The 16,834-nt window shown below is 46.3% G+C and overlaps 1 protein-coding gene across 9 annotated transcripts in view; it reads right to left on the bottom strand.

Annotated features, from left to right (window-relative positions):
* Fhod3 (formin homology 2 domain containing 3) overlaps positions 1-16,834 on the bottom strand; it is a 429,672-nt gene that overhangs the window by 231,451 nt on the left and 181,387 nt on the right. For all 9 annotated transcript variants that reach the window (XM_087896219.1, XM_085700029.2, XM_085700035.2 and 6 more), the window contains exon 5: positions 13,329-13,434. In XM_087896219.1, coding sequence (XP_087752345.1) covers positions 13,329-13,434 — 106 coding nt within the window. The remainder of the gene's footprint in view (positions 1-13,328; positions 13,435-16,834) is intronic.

The following is a 16,834-nucleotide window of genomic DNA, read 5'->3' on the forward strand; positions in this document are numbered from 1 at the left end:
TGCTCCAGAATGGCACCACAGATAAGTTTGTGTTGGCAGGAGAAGGAAACTAATTTTCCAACTCTTGGAGCTCGTCTGCCGTCAAAAACCCACTTTCCTGTAACTTCCACTTATTGCTTCTAATCCATCTTTAAAAGCAAAAATAAAATAAAATTGTCCTTTCGTCCAAAAACAACCACTTACTTAGCTAACTGCATCTAAACTCCTGCTCTGATTAAATCCTGCTAGGCTCAATGCCAGTTCCAAGGATGGGGTTACCTGGGGAGTAAAGGAACAGATACGTCACTGTAAAAGAGTCAGGGGCCCTAGAAGTGACAGAAGTGTCTCTGCAGCTGAGACGCACCAGAGCCTGTGTGAACTGTTTCCAGAAGAGGGTGAGGGTGGCTTTGATGGAGTCTCATTTTAAGATGATAGGGAGATGGTGTGGGAAGTCCTTCTGTCTGTGTGCTGCTTTTATTGGTTAATAAAAAAGTTGCCTTCGGCCAGTGGCTTAGCAGAGTAAAGCCAGGCTGAAAGAGATATAGAGAGAGAATAGGTGGAGTAGAGGAGAAGTCATGTAGCCCTGCTGGAGAAAGAGGTCAGATGCTGGACAGAACTTTACCCGGTACGCCACAGCTATATGGCGATACACAGATTAATGGAGATGGGTTAGTATAGGATATAAAAGCCAGCTAGCAATACGCTTAAGCTATTGGCCAAACAGTATTACGAATAATATAGCTTCCGTGTGATTATTTTGGTTCTCGGCAACCAGGAACAAACGAGAGCAATCCTCCAACAGGGAGAGAAGAGGAGAGAAAGAAGAAAGCAACAGATACAATACAGAAACAGAAACAGAAACAGAAAACCCTCCAAACCCTAAGGTAGCCCTGTAGCATACACCCAATGTTCCAGTTTCCCACCTTCTGGCTGTGCACGTGAAGTTCTAAGTAAAAGATTTACACCTAGTCATAGTCACTCATGAACACTGGACAAACCAAGATGGTCCTTGAGTGTGGCTCATTAATTCAATGTTTTACCAACTGCCTATCAAATATCTATGTGACCCTTAGGAAGATGCTAGCTCTGGGGCTACAAAGGCTGCTATGTATCATTCTGTCACCAAAGAACTTGTCCTATATCAGAAGCAGGAAAATAACTGTCCCTCATATAAAACAGACTACAGAGTAAAGTGCACGTCCATGCATCTCACCTAGCAAAATCAGGACATACAGAAGCAAACTATGCACCACCCTATACTACTGATCCAGCAAATGTATCAGCAAGGACTTTTAATCATTTGGCACTTTCTGCTAAGGAACAAAAATAAATCAACTAGAACTATAGATTTTCTGAGAAATGAGACCTGTAACTGCTGGGCCAACTTTTCAGCTTAGGGAATTATGGGTCTCTCCAGCCTCTAATGCCAGTTAGCATGCTCCTCGAGAATAGTAATAGCATCCATTTTTGTCCTCATACAGTCAACTTTTACTGAGCCCTGAAAATGTGTCTCCCAGACAAGGATGGAAGCAGAGTCAAGTCAGGTGAAGAAATTAACCTAGGGACAGTCTACCACATGCTCACTGAGTATTTGCCAGCAACTGTCCAGATCAGGTTATATGCAGAATACCAAAATACTGGGGTCCAAGATGGTCTTCTGGGGATATTTGTAAACCTGGGATCCACCTGAAGGATGAGCAGAATAAGGTTGCTAATGGATGAACCCACAAAGAGGATGAACAAACCACTCACAAGAGAACAGAACCCTCCCTGAAGCTGCAGACATTCATCCATGCTGGCCTAGACAGACACACAGGGTATCACTCTGGTGGGCTCTTCCTGCATGGAAGGAAAGAGCAATTGAAGATAAGAGAGGGGGTCTGAGCAGAGCAGAGCAATGATGCAGGACATTGAAACTTGACACAGGGTGCAAGAGGGACCAAAGATAGATAGGACTGAAAACAGAGATCCATCAGGGAGTGGCAGGAGGTGGGAGGATGGGTTAGGAAGGAACAAATGGGGGTCTGAAATCAAGACCACAACTAAGAATGAAGATGCAGGATGATCTGAAAGGGAAGGAAAGACAGACAAGTCTAGATTTGGTGGCTCATTGTTACAGATTGGCGGGAGAGTAGGTTTAGGAAGCCCCTCAGTTGGCTACCAGCTCATTGCTACAGGGGAGTGGGAGAGTAGGTGTAGCAGGCCCTTCAGATGCCTACCTTGAATGTGATGAACAATGGCACTCTTTGTGGAGATGGCACAGAGAGGTTCTGGCAGGGGGCCAACTGGCTATGGCAATACCTGGTTCAGGTTTGGATGTGGTGTTCTGGAATTAGAGACCCAGTAGATGGACAGCTCACGGGTCCTGAGCTAAAGGACAACTACGGTGGGGAAAGACTCCATGTCAAGAGCAGAGTGGTGTTGGGAAGCAGGCCTGTCTACTAAGAACTCTGCAAACCCCAGGATGAAGGACTCGATGAACACACCAACTGCCTTCCCAGGATGAAGGACTCTATGAACACACCAACTGCCTTCCCAGGAAATCCCAGCCAAGAAAATAGAGTAAGTCTTGCATCAGACATGCTGCTCAATCATAAGCCTGGGTTTGTAATCCAAAGCTGAATAAAAAGAAGGCTGCAGGCAAGATCAAGTAATAAACAGTCACATGGGCAAGGGTAGTGCTTTGAGAGACACCTAGCCAACAGCTGCCGCAGAAAGCCCACTGACTGAGGAAAAGACCAGGTACTGGAACACAATTTAGGTTTGTGTAAAAAGAAAAATTGCCTGGTGGATATGCTATAATGAGATTTGTCTGGGGATAATTCCATGCTTTGTATAAGAAGAAGCCAAATATCTATTTTTTTCTCTTTCTTCCCTTTCACAGTAGATAAAAGGATGAACACAGAGCCTTCTAGTGGCCTTCTTCAAGTAAAACACTAGGGACTTGATAACATGGGGTTGTAAAGAATTTTATTTTATTTTTATGGGTTTATTCTTGTCCGAAAGTCACTTTGAATTTCTGGAGAGATGGTGCTATGTGGAATGCATTGGGAATGCTATAAATAGCCTACTCGGGAGGGTGAGGTGCAGCTCAAGGGTGGAGCACTGGTTCGGCATGTACCAGGCCTAGGTTTGATCCCCAGCACACACTCAAACAGCCATGTGGGGGACACAGAAAAAGAGTTGTCAAATTAACCATAACTAAATATTTTAATTACTTCTCTGTTGCATTGATAAAACACTGTGCCTAGAAGCAGCTTAAGAAAGTGATTGTTTCTTTTGGCTTATGGCTCTAGAGGGATGGGTTCATCGTGGTGGGCCAGAGAGGTGGTGGCGAGTGGAAGGCATGACTTCAGGAGCAGGAAGCTGAGCAGTCACACCTCAATTGCAAGCGTGAATCAGGAAGAACTAACTGGAAGGAAGGACAGGCTATTTCACCTCAAAGCCTGCCTTCATCACTACCCCTAGTGGCTTACATCTTCCAGCAAGGCTGCACCCCCTAAACCTCCCCTAACAGTACTGCCAGCTGAAAACCAAGGGGTCACATACGCACATGTATTCTCATTCAAGCCTGCACACAACAGCACTGAGGTAAGCATATAACTTTACCATTTCTGCAGTTTAAAAGGGGATCAGAGTTAGCCGGTTCACACCCGTCTGCCTAGTGAGGCTGCAAGTCGGAGGTAATGTTTCCAGATCTGCCCAGCTGTGATTTCTCTAGACTCTTAGATATTAGGCATCTGTTACCATTTAATGCTTGCTTCTTCTAATGATAGTGGGTTTTTATTCATAAATTTAAATTTTACACATAGGCATTCTGTAATTATAGGGTAAAAGGTCCTTGGAAAGAGAGGAGAAGGGAAAAGCGGCACCATCAGCAAAGCTGGCAACAACAACCTGGAGTCCGCAATGGATGGGCACTGCCGCACTCACCGGCGACCACCAAGGGACCAATGAGGTGGGGCTGCCCTCCCACAGGGTATCCCAGCATGTTCTCTGACCTCAGAGCAGAAGGAGCGTGAAAAGCATTGTGTGACATCAAAGGTAAGGACCTGTCTCTGTCCTTTCTTGCCCCCCCTGGTGGGAGCTCATTCACCCACCCGAGGCCCAGTAGTCTTGCACACAGGTCTGTGGGGTGGATACGGCACAGACCACGGGCTGTGCTGACTCGAATCAAGCAAACAAACAAAAGTCCAGCCGCCTCTAGACCACCTCCTCTTCAGCTCACCCAGATGTCCCAGGACAAGCGCAGGTGGGAAGAGCTCTGAAGCCTGTCGCCTGGAGGACAACAGCTACCCCCAGCCAGCCCACCCAGACACATCAGGCACTGCCACTGGCTTCAGAGGACACGGGGCAGCACTTGGCTTTTCGTTCTGGAAACAGACTCCTGCAGAAATTGAAGGAGCAGAGTTGGCCGGGGGCGCAGTGATCTAAAGTCTGAAGAAGCCAGGAGAAAGATGGAACTGTTCCAACTTGAATCCATATTTTGCCCCTGTTACTCAGGGAGGAAGGAGGGGCCACAGAGCAAACACTCTGAAGACAGAAAGCATCTGTCACCATGGACACCAAGTAGCCACCAGAGGGACCTCACATCTCTGTCCCCAGAAAGGGCAGACTGACTCTCTTTGCTGTGACCAAATTTCTCAGCAGGTAGCTGATTACACCAGGAGGCCACATCGCCAACAGGTGCTAAACTGGACACCTGTGCCAATATGTCAATTTTTATACAAAATCTGCTGGAAGTCATTTAGGTATTTTCCAAGGCAAAAGTGCCAGGGATGGAGCTGTCAGACACAGGGCATACACAGCTCCATATTGTTTTAGACTGAATAGTTTATTTGAGCCTAATGGTCTCATCAGTCTTTGTCACTGGGTGATTTGGGTATAATTTTTTAGTTGGCATAAGACTACCCTTTTCACATGAAGGAGCTAAAGTTTAAAGAAACAATTATGCTAAGTCTAAGAGATGTCACAAGGCCATGACAACTGTCTTTGTGTCCCAGGACCACTTTTTTAAGCCACATCCTTCCAGGAATATGGCTGGCAAAGAATGTAAAATCACATCCATTCTTATCAAAGTCACACATGAAGCAAGCAAGGGTGTGGATAGAGCCCCTGGTGGCCTTTATATGATAGCTGTAGTTCAAAATATTCGGTTTGCACAGCTTATTCAGTAAAACAAAAAAAGCCATAACAGTTACTTACGTTTTTAAGAAAAACACATACATCATTCCATATTTTTGTGTCTGTCTTTTATTTTTATGGGCAGTTTTTAAATTTTTAATATATTATTATTTATTTATTCTTAATTCATTATTGTATGTGATTTGGGTGCTTTTGCCTGCATGTGTGCCTGTGCACCATGCGTGTGCAGTGCCTATGAAGGCTAGAAGAGGACATTAGCTTCCATGAAACTAGAGTTACAAACAGTTGTGAGCGATCATGTGGGTGCTGGGTACCGAATCCCTGCCCTCTGGAAGAGTAGCAAGTGCTCTTAATGTCTGAACCATCTCTCCAGCCTTGTAGCCATCTTCTCAGATGTGGCTGTCTTGGGACAGCTTTATGTCACGGGCACGCTGCTGACACTCTCATCCTAGACAAGACTTGATCAACAAGGAAAACTTGTGTGGGGTGGAGGGCAAAAGATTTAGAATTGAGATGAAAGCTTGTCGGCCAACTCAGGCTCATCCAATATAGCCAGCTTCCAACCAGAACCTCCTGTCATTGCACCCCGGTACCTCAGTGGCTCTCTGTCCTCCCTCCCTATTTCTCAAGCTGCACTGTTCTGACTGTAAGTTACTGTTCTTTTTGAGTGACAGCCTTCTGCTCTGACGGATTCGTAGCAGGCCTTGGAGGGAAAGAGGCACACCAGAGTGCTGAGAAGGCGGGGGGGGGGGTGGGGAGCTGCACCCTGCACTTGAGAATCAAGTGCAAGAAGCAGAAATGACATCATCACTCCTGTAACAGAGCTGGGCTCGTCTCCTTTAGACTGGAATTCTCACTTCACAGACTATGATGTCATTAGTCAGCGGTCTCAAATGTAAACACACGCAGGGCAAAGAGGCAGCAAACTGAAGTGGACTAGCTGCAGGAGTGGCCAATCATACAGAAGCCAGGGCAGAGAAGGCAGAGACACATGCCCCGGTTACAAGGAACGGCCACTTCCTTCTCTAACTGGCCATGCAGCACTGACGGCCCAACACCAGCTTGAACTTAGTGTTTCATACCAAATCTAATTTATCAGTGTTCACATTTTTTTTTAATTTAAAGATACTAGGCTAAATAGAAATGAGCTGCAGGCTTGACTTGCCTCCACAAATGTTCAATTTGGCTCCCTCCATACCACACCCATTCAGCAAGAAGAATGACATCAAGCAAGGAAGAAATCCATCTTGGATACCAGCCTCAGTTCACACGGGGCAGATGGCACCACAGGACACAAGTATGCAGTACTATCATCCATACCAGGATGAGGATGAAGCCACCATGATGTCTCTGAAGTCTTGACCAGGCACAGAAAACCTGCGTAGCAAGAGTAGTACCCAGCCCAGCAGAGTGATCTGGATGAGGGCAGGAGAAGAGGAGGAGTCAAGCCCACTAGCCAATGGAAAAATCAGAAATCACAGCCTCACCTTGGCTCAGAAACTAAGCAGCGATACACCTCTACTTCCATTTCTTCACCTGACAGCCACTTTGGTGCCCCTTCTCCCCACTCCTCTGACATCTGACCCCCACTTCCTGTTTGCCTTCTCTGATCGGAAGCACTAAGATATAAGCTTAGGTATTTTTCTGGGCTAGAGAATGTTCATGTGGATTTCAGTGCCACTGATGTGGCCACCATTCCCATCACTGGTCCTCCATGCTCAGGGATTTCTGCTGCTGCTGCTGTAGATGCTGACAAAAATCTAACCACATCTAATTCTCCAAGAGAATCCCCTCATGGGAATGCCACTTGGGAAGTTTTTCCTCTAGTGGAATATAGATAGGTAAGACTAGCTCCCATTTAAAAAAAAAAAAAAGCAAGCATGAACTCTGGTTTTCTTTTTTCCTTTGAATTAAAGTTTTTAACACAAAACTTAAAATATTTTAACACAAACTAATGGACTTCATCGTGACATGTTCACGTGTGTCACTGTACTTTGCTCATACTTACGACCCTACTGTCCTCCCAACCCTTCCCCTCCTAGAACTACTTCCCCACCCTCCATCCCCCTCCCAATCAGTCTCCGCCTCCCAGCCAAAGAATTCGCCTTATGTGTTCACATCTACAGTTACATCTGGGTTCTGCACACGAAATAAAACATGCAATATATTGTCTTTCTCCCCATTACTGTTTCTTTCTCTTACCTCTTCTTAGAAGTCTTCCTCTCCCACTGTCTCCCTTCCATCCCATGTCATATACATAAATGTATGCGTGTACACATGCATATACACACATACATCTATATAAATCTATATAATGAGATATAATATATTAACCTATATATATCTATATAAATGCTATATGTGAGAAAAAGCACATGATATTTATCTGTGCCTACCTTACTTGCATATAACAGAACAATCTTCAGCTCCCATCTAGTCTACTACAAATGACACCATTTTATTTTCCTTTGTGGCTGAATCCATTGCATATATCAACCACATTTTTTTAAATTCAGCCCTGAGAAATCTCTGCATTTGGAAATGCTGACGGTGTAGACAAAATTTCTTCAAACATTCTCTGGGGGTAAAAATATCCATATTTTTCTTGTAGGATGAAAGAACTGAACTACATGAGTTTTATAATGCAGCTCTGATAAGGCCGCTGGTATGTGTGTTCATGACCAATCAAGATTTGCTTTCAGCAGAACGACCACATCGCATTTCTTCATACGAGCCAGGTGTGGCGCTGAATGCCTCTGCATCCGGCACTCAGGAAGCAAAGACCTCAGGTGGAGCTCTGTGAGCATGAGGTCAGCCTGCTGTGCATAGTAAGTTCCAGACCAACCAGAGCTTCGCAGTGAGACCCCACGTTGGGGAAAAAAATCCTCTGTATGAAACTTGCCAGTCAAGGAGGCTTCTCTTGGGGAGCCGCCAGATCATACAGCTGGCCTGTGGCTTTCACACACCTTCCTCCTTTTCTTCTGAAGTCTATCATGCATGTGCAATTTCTAAACACGGGCTACAGTCTCTAAAATGTGCTGGGCATCTGCTTTAGGGCAGGGTTCGATCTCGGCTTCATCCTCTCAGACACGGGGCCTGGTGTGGCATGCGGCCCACGCCAAAGGCTGGGTAATGTTTGTGGAAAGTTGAAGTTCCCAGGAATATACCACTCTAGGTTCTCCTTCCATAAGCATAATTGTGAGGTATAAAATTCCATGGTACATTTATATTAAATACTGGCTACCCTGAAAAACTGTAGATCATTAGCTATAACCATCCAAGAATAATAACTCAGATAAATATTATTTCTCCGTGTTGCGCAGCTAAGACCCTCTTCTCAGCAGCCTGTTCACATTTGTGGAGAGCGCTTGGCTGCCTGAATCCCAAACCTGTCTTTACCTCCCAGTCAATGGACACTCAATGGAACGGAACCAATGTCTGGGCCTCTATGTAAAAACAGCTCAGGCATGCGGCTAGAGAGACGGCTCCGTGGTTAAGGGCACTTGCTGCCCTTCTGAAGGACCCAGGCTCAATTCCCAGCACCCACATGGTGACTCACAACCATTTATACCTCCAGTTTCAGAGGCTTCAACACACTCTTGTGGCTTCTGAGGGCGCCGGGTACACATGTGGCATACAGACACATGAAGGGAAAACATAAAAAGCTTAAACCACATGCCCCCATGTGCACATACATGCACATATGCACACACACACACACACCACCACCACCACCACCACCACCACCAGCCAATGGGGCTAAGTAGAAATGATCACCTCAAGTTCCTTCACAGATAACTAGAGTGCTCTAGAAGCAATCCAGACAAGTGCTGCCTTCACATCTACTCCTTCAGGCCCACGGGGCCAGAGGGGGGGCCTCATCAAGCTGAGCTCTTGGGTGACTCCAGAGGAAACTTCACACACGATACGCTGGTCTGGAGCCACCTTACCATCTGCAGTGTTGTTTCCTAAATATTGTTAGGCCTGGTTTGGGAGCCTCCTAAAGTTCCCCTTTCTAAAGAGCCTGTCACCGTCAACCAGTCCTGTAACAGTGCCCCACGGCTGAAGTCACCATGCACAAGCCCTGGTCATCCATGACAGGCCTCGAAGCCCACTGGAATAATTGTAACTGTTGATGACTGATCTCACTGCAGCGACGGACTCCTGACAAAAGTGGCTTAGGAAAGAAAGGGTTTATTGTGGCTCACAGTTCGAGAACACACCCCATTATAGCGGGGACAGTGTAACGGCAAGTGTGTCTCTGGTACGGCAGCAGAAACGTGAGGCTCCTGGACACACTGCATCCAGTCAAGAAGCAGAAAAAAACCACTGATGGGCAGCCTGCTTCCTTCTTCCATCTAGGACCCCAGCCCGTAGGACAGTGCCATCCAGTCAGAGTGGGGCTCTCCTTGGGGAAAGCTCCAGAGGCGTGTTTCCTAGGTGATTCTAAACCCATTCACACTCTCAGTGAAGACTAATCAGCACACCTACAGGCTTTCTTATTTTACTTCATCTGTTCCCACCCTCAGAACCACAGTGAAGAGGCTTGACCACAGCCCCCACTGCCACTGCTGTCAGACCAACCCCTGGGTGCTCTGAGTGGCCCCCGGTGGCCTGCTATGCTCTCACCAGAAAGCAATAACGGAACCATAAAACTCAAGCAGGCCTCTTTCCTTTGATCCCCATCTGCCCCTCCTCCATCCCCAGTCCAGCATAAGAGGCTAAAACAGGGCTGGGCAAACAGAAGCAACTGGAAGGTTATTCTTGACTGTGAATGTCTGCTGACTGCTGGCAGCTCACTGCCATGTCAAAACAAGTGTTCACAAGAACGTTGTTGAAGACACAGAGGAGTGACTCAACACGAGGGTTAGAAAAGCGATAGCTTCCTTGTATAAAAACAAAAAAGTCACACCCCAAGAAATCTGTCATTTCCATGCTCCCAGAAGGTACGGCTCCTGGCACAGGTCCCAGCCAGATGCCTCAGAGCGGGCTACTGGGTGAATACCAAGCCCTGCCGAGGGCAAATCTCTGGAGACTCGTTGGACATGGGGCAGGCAAAGAAGACGCCCCCTTCTGTGGAAAACAGGACGCAGGGAAGTTACTTGAGTGTCATGGGAAACTACTCTCTTTCCAGGGAATGCATGGCAAGTCTCTGGTCTCCAATAAATGGGCACCACTGGAAAGAAAAACAGGAAGGACTGACACTGGCGGTGGGGATGGAGTACTAGACTTCCTATCTCACAAGTGTGCCGACTGTAGGGACTTAACTATTGGCATTTTCTACAAGACAGTGAAGCATCAGGTGCCTTCCAGATCTGTATGGGCCCTGAGTGGACATTCTAACATGCTAACATGGGTCATAAGTGGGCATTCTCACATGCTAACATGGGTCATGAATGGGCATTCTCACATGCTAACATGGGTCATGAGTGGGAATTCTCACATGCTAATGTGGGTCGTAAGTGGGTATTCCCACACACTAACATGGGTCATGAGTGGGAATTTTCACACATTAATGTGGGTCGTGAGTGGGCATTCTCACACGCTAACATGGGTCATAAGTGGGTATTCCCACACACTAACATGGGTCATAAGTGGGCATTCTCACACACTAACATGGGTCATGAGTGGAAATTTTCACACATTAATGTGGGTCATGAGTGGGCATTCTCACATGCTAACATAGGTCATGAGTGGGTATTCTCACGTGCTAACATGGGTCATGAATGGGCATTCTCACACGTTAATGTGGGTCATGAGTGGGCATTCTCACATGCTAACATGGGTTCATGAATGGGCATTCTCACACGTTAATGTGGGTCGCGACTGGGCATTCTCACATGCTACCATTCAGTACATTGCCCTTTGCATCTTTCTGGTCCAGATCAGAACACTGTAAAAGACCAAACCACTCAGAGATTCGGGATGAGCAGTCAGTATGGCAGAGCCTAAATAGAGTTCCTGATGTCAACACCATGTACCGTTGCTGGTGGGCAGAATTCGCCATCCTCCACACAGGGGCCTTGTATGACTACTGAGCTCCACCTTCCCTCTGTACAAAGATTCTCTGGGCAACCCCAAGGCTAGCTATGGGTGGCACTCACTGCTGCTCCCTAGAGGGGCTCTTCTCAGTCACACCAAGTTTCCTCTTCCTAACGCCCTCCACATGGCCATATCTAGCAGCCTACAGGTCCAAGGCCAGACTTTCTAGCCAGCTCCTCCTCTGCTAAATCCAAGAAGCTAATCACCCACTTTCTCTGCCTCCCTTGCAGCAACAGGTGATCATGTGATCCATTTATAAGTGGGGTGGGAGTTTGGTAAAAATTCTTATCTGTTCTGATAAATTGACTCAACTATAGCTGAAAACCATGTTCCTCACCCAGACTTGGATGCAATGGGGATAAATGTGTACACATAAGAATCACACATATATGCTCCCAGAAGAGGGACAGATGAATAAAATACATATGGAAGGTTATGTTAGTTCTGCATAGCTTCTTTATGTGTTAGGCTTTTTGTAATGCTAAATGATAAATACTTGAAACAGTAGCATCCATAGAGTCAGTTTGGACTCGTTATTCATAATGAGACATTTCAGTGTATATTTCCTGTGTCATCCAACTTCTAAGTTCCTAACTTATCAGTGGGAAAAACATAAGCCAGTAGAAGTACACTTCTTCCTACCCCATTTCTCTGCTGCCACCTAGTCTAAGTGTGCTCAGAGACACAAGAAGGAGGATGCAGGCAGGAGCTGACCCTTCTGACACACAGACAGCCGCCCCCTTCGGCTACAATGCAGCATGAGTTTGACATCTGTGTGTCTACACACACCATCACAGTCTCCATGTAAATGATTTAATTATACGAAAGACAGAAATCATGCATCTTGACTGCCAGGCATCCTTCCTGACCTCTGACTCAAATCTGTTACAAGCCCAAGGAAAGACGGAAGGTGACAGGAGCCAACCTGCCACCCACACAGACATAGTCATCGGCACATCACAGAGCAAAGAGCGAGGCTAAGGAAGGCACCCTCTCCTACACACATGGCATTTACCAAATAAGCCCCAATGATGAACACTGAAAGTGTATCCAGTGACCCGGGGGGGGGGGGGGCTTTCCCTTGTGCCGTCGGTTGTGTGGGGTTTTTAGTAGCACCAGACGGGAAAGAAGGCTTGATTAGCATGAACTAGATGACATGGGACATGGGAGCATTTTCAGGGCAGATGGCCATCTGCTGCCTCAGTCGGCTCTAACCACGGACAGCTGATACTATCACATCTCGTGTGCCTTTCCCTCCATACAAGGGAAAACTAAAAGATGTCTGTGGCCTTCTGTTTTTAATGAATGTCAGCATACAGTTTGCAGGATCACACTTATTCACACGGAAGGGACAGAAAAGCCCAGAACCTTTCTGGCCTGGGCCAGTGCCTAGGCAGAGTCTGTTCGGTCATGCCCAGGGAAAGTGACTTCCTTAAAAACAAGCACTGGGTTCTTTGAGTCTTAATTATTTTCAACGGTACTCAATTTATTGTCAATAAAATGGAGATAATATGAAATGAAACAAAAGACTGACATTAAATGTCTCCTTGGAAGGCAAATAAAATCATTTCTGCCCTACCTGCTCTGGCACAGGTTTGGGAGAAAACAGATGTCTTAGCAGAGGGGCATAAATGGCCACCATCATAAGAGACCATTAACTCTGAACAGCACAGGAAGCTGTGCTCCAAAGCCACCCATAGACCAGTTAGCACACGAAATGACAACGTAGCAATTACATTCCTTACAGTGCAAGTTCCCAGGCCACCTGAGGCCTCTTCAGCAGAAACAGGCAGGGATGTGCTCTGTGACAGAGGGCAGCTCATGTTTAAAGAAGAAGAAAAAACAGGAGCGACTTTCACCTCGAAATAAATCGAGTTTTAGTTTTGGGTAGCTCTGAGCTAAAATCAAGAATTCTATCCGAGCACACAGAGTGCGTGTTCCTTCTTACCAAATAAAGGGGTTGATTTTAAGACGTGAATCACCCCTTCTTTTTCTTAGCCACCTAGAGGATACTAAGTCAGCCCTGAGCTGATGATGAAAATGCCGTGAGTCTTCCCTGCCTTATCCCAGATTTCGTGCAAAGTTCTCAGCCTGTGAGCTCCTGAGGGAGGCCCCGGCCTCTGCACAGCGAGGCACGTATGGCATGGCTGCTTAGGACTCACCCCTCAGGATGTAGTTCTGATAGTTCTGGTCCGCCTCAGCTCCCACCTTGATCAAACACGTCAGACCTTCAGCCATGACGAATTCATGCACCAAATCCTTGTCATCCTGGCAGGAAGAAAAGAAAGAAATGAAAAGACCTTTTTTTAAAAAAAAACAAAAAAACATTCAAATAGGTCTCTGTCTACTTTATATCTAAGCTTCATTGTCCAAACTTTGCAGGAATCTTTGAAATAAATGACCCCTGAGGAAATATTGCTCTATTCAAATGGTACATCTAACTCTTGAATTTTTTTTTTGTTTAAATTTTTTTGTTCATTCGCTCCCCTCCCCCGCCGCTTTCCCATCTCCTCCCATATCCTCCCTACCTCTAGATTTTTGTCTTGTTTTGTTTTCAATTTTATTTTTGTAAGGGTTTTTTGGGGGGGAGGGGGGAGAAAGAAAGAGGTGGGGAGAGAGAAATAGGGAGGGAGAGGGAGAGAAAGAAAGTTCATACACATGAGTGAGCATCTAACTCTTGCCAAAGGAATTTTACAACCAGTCTTCACACTGGCATTTGCCAAAGACCAATTACTGCCTTCTGTGCAATCTAATAAAGACATGGCAAATGAATCGCTTGCGTGCCCAGAAGCTTTACAGTGCTCTGCTTTCGTTCTTCGAGATCCCCAGGCCTCATGCCCCCACAGGACCCAGGATGCTGGCCACATGAAGCTTCCACGGCTTTTTACTACAGGAAGCATCCTGTGACCGTGCAACCTGTCAAGAAAAACACACTCTTGTCCCAGCAGATAGCCTAGGGATGGCAGTTTCAACACGAGGCTTGTGAATGTTCCCTGTCAACCTAAAGAAGCCTTTCCTCTCATCTCTTGCCTTGCATGGCTGGTGGCACAGGTAAGGAGGCAGAGTACAGAAGCAGCCGGTCACCGCAGCTGCCGGCCATCCTTCCAAAGGGCCGCCTTGGCAAGCAGAAGGCAGGACATCAAGCCGATGACTGCTAAGGAAGTGGTACTCACAGAGAACTGTCCAGACAGACAAGGCAAGGGAACCTTGGAAGTTCATCTGAGAGCCTCACAGGAACTTGTAAGATGAGCAAACTGCCTAGCCATACTCCTAACAGGGAGAGGGAGCTGCAGTGGACAGAGCTGGGACTGAGTACCAAAGCTTGCTCACTCGCTCCCTCCCTCCCTCCCTCTCCCCCGCCTTCCCTTCCTTCCTTCCCTTCCCCTTCCTTCTTTCCTTCCTTCCTTCCTTCCTTCCTTCCTTCCTTCTTTCCTTCCTTCCTTCTTTCCTTCCTTCCTTCTTACCTACCTTTCTTCCTTCCTTCGTGGTAAGATGGAGGTTCTAAGGAGCACCCACCCTCACTTTCACGTTAAGACCACCTGGGGCGCTTCAGAGGACAAGGAACAAGGAAACAAGACACTATACAGAAGCAGTGGATCTGCATTGCTAAAATGAGACCTAGACTCTGCTTCAATTCCCAAATGGGCAAGTGGCTCAAGAAACACTATCTCATACAACACATAGTCTGGGACTCAGGAGGGCAGGGAGACAGGGAAACAAAACACACTTGGCCAGGACCGCTGGACTATGTCTGGCCAGCCCTCAAGCTGGGCGGTTGCTGTAAAACCAAATTCTGGGGAGCCCTGTGAAACAGATGTTTCCATTGCTGCTTTCTTCCACCGAGATGGGGGAGATGCCCTAGGTTACCCACTGCTTAGTCTCCAATGCAGGTAGGATACAGCTGGACCATCCATCCCTCATCAAAACAACAGAGCAGAAACTTCACAAACAAACCCCAGCAGTGGGAATACAGAAAAACAACGGGGCGGTAGAGGACGGCAGCAGTCGTGGCCACCGGGGTTTATCAGCAAGAGAGGAAATGGGTGACCTGGCACGATTCTCCCGTCTCAACACGCAATCAACCCCTTTCTTTATTATATGACATTTTTCAATTATACGGATGGGAGTCTTGCGCTAAATGTGGGCAGACACAGTACAGGTCCCTGGGAAGTGATGTAGTGAGAGGCAGGGTCAGCGCCAGCTAGGGGGCAGGGGGAGCAAGGCTGAACGTAATGAAAGACAGCTGTGCAAACGCAGACTTTGAGATAATCGTGGCTGGGGAAGAAAGAGAAAATGGGACAGTATCACGAGTCTTTGGAAAATTACTTTACACTGGTAGGTATAAAGGATATTAAAAAAAAAAGCTTTCCCCCTCCTCTGTCCCCTTTTCCAGCAGCTTATGTGAAAACTGGACATGCAGATGAGCTCATGTCTAGTCAGGAGAGTTTTCCAAGCATGTAACAAATGTTTATTGCTTTAACTAAAACTCGATTCACACATGACTTCATGGTGAAAAAGTGCGAACAAGCTCTCAAGAAACCACTCAAGCTAATCACTAATATTAATATACCAGAGAACCGAGCGTCTGGCAAAGACGCTCGGAAAAAAACGTACTGGACAGGCGGGACGGCGTTCGTGAGAATAACTCAGACCCTTGGTGAAAATGCATGGAGCCGTGCAGATAGAGCACCGAGGAAGGGGATGCTCGTGGGTAATAAATGCGGAGAAAGTCTTCAAGTTGGCAGTGTCCTCGATTTTAAATACATATCCTGAAATACATAGGCACTAACGCACGGTTCTTAAAGACACTGGCTTCAGGCTATTATGAAATTAAAATGTCCTCACTAGCTGATAAGAGAGTACTTCCACATTCCAGAATTTTCTATAGAAGCTATTCACTGTCTTGTGATTTTTCTTAATTAAATTTTCTTACATTTCCTTTGTGTATGTGCGTGTGCATGTAGAAGCATGTATTTTGGGGCACATGACACAGCATGCAGGTGGAGGTCAGTGGGCAGCATGTGACTCTCCCTGCTGTCGCCTGAGTATTTGATCTAATTCAGAGTTTCAAGCTTGGCAGCAGGGGCCCTTAAGCGCCCCCACCCCTACTCCCACCCCCAGGAATCTTATCAGCCCTGAAATTTGGTTTGTCTTGGGTGTTATTGTTGTTGTTATTGCTAACGCTTATTAGTCAATGAATAACTAAATACAAATAATCAATGTCTCTATTTTTTAAGCTCTTAAAGTCCAAGTTTCTAAAAGAAACTCCATGCTTAGAAAGTGCAAGAGATGATGAAGATGCAGACCCAAAATTATGCAAGGCATCTACCTAAGCCTTACCCAGCATGCTGTCTGTCAGACCAGTTACCCAGGCTTGAAACTCATGCTTGCCAGCACCTTCCTTGTCTACACAGCACCAGTCTATTTGTTCAAAACCATTTCATGAATCAATAGGAAAACCTCAAGGGATGCGCGCCAAGAAATAAATTGCTTCAAAGACTATATAACAAGTCTAAAAAAAAGTATACTTGATTTTCTTTCTATCTTTTTAATTTAGGAGAATCTCACTGTATGTAAACTTGTCTCACATACACAGGTGTGAATGAATCCACAGCAACCTTGCTTTATCCACGTTAGCCATAATTCTATCATCTCCTGCAACATAACC

The sequence above is a fragment of the Myodes glareolus genome, chromosome 13, assembly GCF_982192425.1.
Source record: "Myodes glareolus chromosome 13, mMyoGla1.1, whole genome shotgun sequence".
Taxonomy (NCBI): Eukaryota; Metazoa; Chordata; class Mammalia; order Rodentia; family Cricetidae; genus Myodes; species Myodes glareolus.